Here is a 1,826-nt window from a genome sequence, read left to right as displayed (position 1 = left end):
ATTCTGAATCTGAGCGACTTTTCCTTTAAAGGATAAACTGCTTATGCAGCATATTTATAATGGAAGCCTTTGACTCGCTTTACGTTTTGGTTCCGACTGAACAGGACAGAACCTTCGTTCTTCAGAGATGATCTTCCTTAATGACGGATTCTAAAAGCCCGTCTCTCAGGAAATGATAGTTCCTCTTGAGGCGGGCCTCTAACCAGACCTCGTGGAGTCCAGCTAATCTGCCATGACCCCGTCACAGAAGTCCTCCTTTGACTGCAACAGACTGAGAACAGAAGAAGAAAGTAGATGATGATGATCTGAGCGGCAGCAGAAAGAGAGGCGGCCATCTTAGACTCACAGCTCCTCTGCTCTGACAGCTTTCCTCTCTTCTCGAGCTTCGTGTTCGTTCCAGATCTTCTTGTAGCAGTAGACCATGACGATGATGAGCCACAGCTGCAGAACCACGATCAGCACGTACATCACAATCTCTGAGATTATAGCTGTCAGCTCTCGATTGGCTGCAAGACACCGACCAGCATGGCGTCAGTCAAAAGGAGCCGCCTGGACGGAGCGGCGCTCACCATCATCTGCTCACCTACAGCCACCACCGTGAGTTCCACCTCCTTCTCCACCACCACGTGCTCAGGCTGCAGGGCCAGGAGGAGGGTGCGGTGGAAGGTGCAGCGGTAGGTCCCGCTGTCGTTGAAGGTGACATTCTGGATGTAAACGGCACCGATCTGGACGTCTTCGTCCAACGTTCCCAGCCAGCTGAGGCGGTCGCTGAAGTCCTGATGGAGAACGGTGGCGGAGGGGTGGTCATAATGGAAGATCTGGGAGGAGAAGCAGAAAGAGTCAAAGGCTCCATGGAGCCAAACATGTTTGAAATTCAGTCGGCCGCCGTAAGGTGGCGGTGGGCAAATCGCTCAGTGGATCTATGGCGACGTACACCCAGATATATGGAGCCATTTTGTTTACAACATGAAGGACAACGAAACAACCTGCATGATAATGACTGTTGCCACAGTCAGGTCAGAGGTTGGGGAAGGAAGGAGAGTCTGTTCCAGAGATGTTGGGAGCCCCCCCACCGTACAAACCTGACGCCAAAGAGCAGAAAGCCCTGGAGAACTCAATGGCAGAGTGGATTGGGCGTTCTGATCTGCCTGCAAGGACCATGGAGGATGAAGACTTTGTGGACTTTGCCGACAGAAGGTTCAATGTGTGCAGAGGATATATGTTAAAAAGAATCAGTGTGTGAAGTTCTATTCTGCACAGTGTTAGATAAATAAAATAGAGAAAAAGAGAAGCAGTGTGTGGAGAAGTTCTATTATTTACAGTGTTGATTAAAATGGCTAAATATGACTAACATTGATTTTTACCATTGTGACTAAGCTGATGAAATTAACACTGCAGAGTAAAAAACATAGAGAGGAAAACAAGAAGAGAGGGACACAACCTAGAACAGATAATGGATGTCTATTCTATTAACATTTCTCTATCTGTAGATGGGGCTGTTTGATGTCTTCTCCATTCAGAGGGGCCCCTGCCTGTTTTTGCCCAGGGCCCCACATGTCCTAAATCCGCCCCTGGCGACGCTGGAAGACGTTTACTGACAAACCCCCAAACAACATGGAAACCAAAACAACTCCATGATTATTATCTGCTGATGAACATTGAACATTGACCTGCTTTTATATCCATATATAATGATATCATGATGACATCATATCGTACCTGAACCCCCATACAATACTCACCCAAAGCCCTGACTGTGTCCTAATTCTCCTTATCTCAGGTTTGACAGCCGTACAGACGGACGCCATCTCTGAAACACGCTCACT

General features: G+C 48.0%; 1 protein-coding gene across 1 annotated transcript in view; it reads right to left on the bottom strand.

Moving 5' to 3' along the window:
- Positions 1-6: 6 nt before the first annotated feature.
- The window catches only part of LOC107094418 (sodium channel subunit beta-1-like), a 5,529-nt gene continuing 3,709 nt past the window's right edge, over positions 7-1,826 (bottom strand). The window contains exons 3-5 of the mRNA XM_015389997.1: positions 584-818; positions 347-506; positions 7-271 (exon numbers count right to left, since the gene is read on the bottom strand). Coding sequence (XP_015245483.1) covers positions 223-271; positions 347-506; positions 584-818 — 444 coding nt within the window. The 3' untranslated portion in view covers positions 7-222. The remainder of the gene's footprint in view (positions 272-346; positions 507-583; positions 819-1,826) is intronic.

Source organism: Cyprinodon variegatus, unplaced genomic scaffold (genome assembly GCF_000732505.1).
Source record: "Cyprinodon variegatus isolate N-32 unplaced genomic scaffold, C_variegatus-1.0 Scaffold481, whole genome shotgun sequence".
Classification (NCBI taxonomy): Eukaryota; Metazoa; Chordata; class Actinopteri; order Cyprinodontiformes; family Cyprinodontidae; genus Cyprinodon; species Cyprinodon variegatus.
The sequence above is the reverse complement of the archived record's forward strand: the minus strand, read 5'-3'. Positions and strand labels throughout refer to the sequence as shown.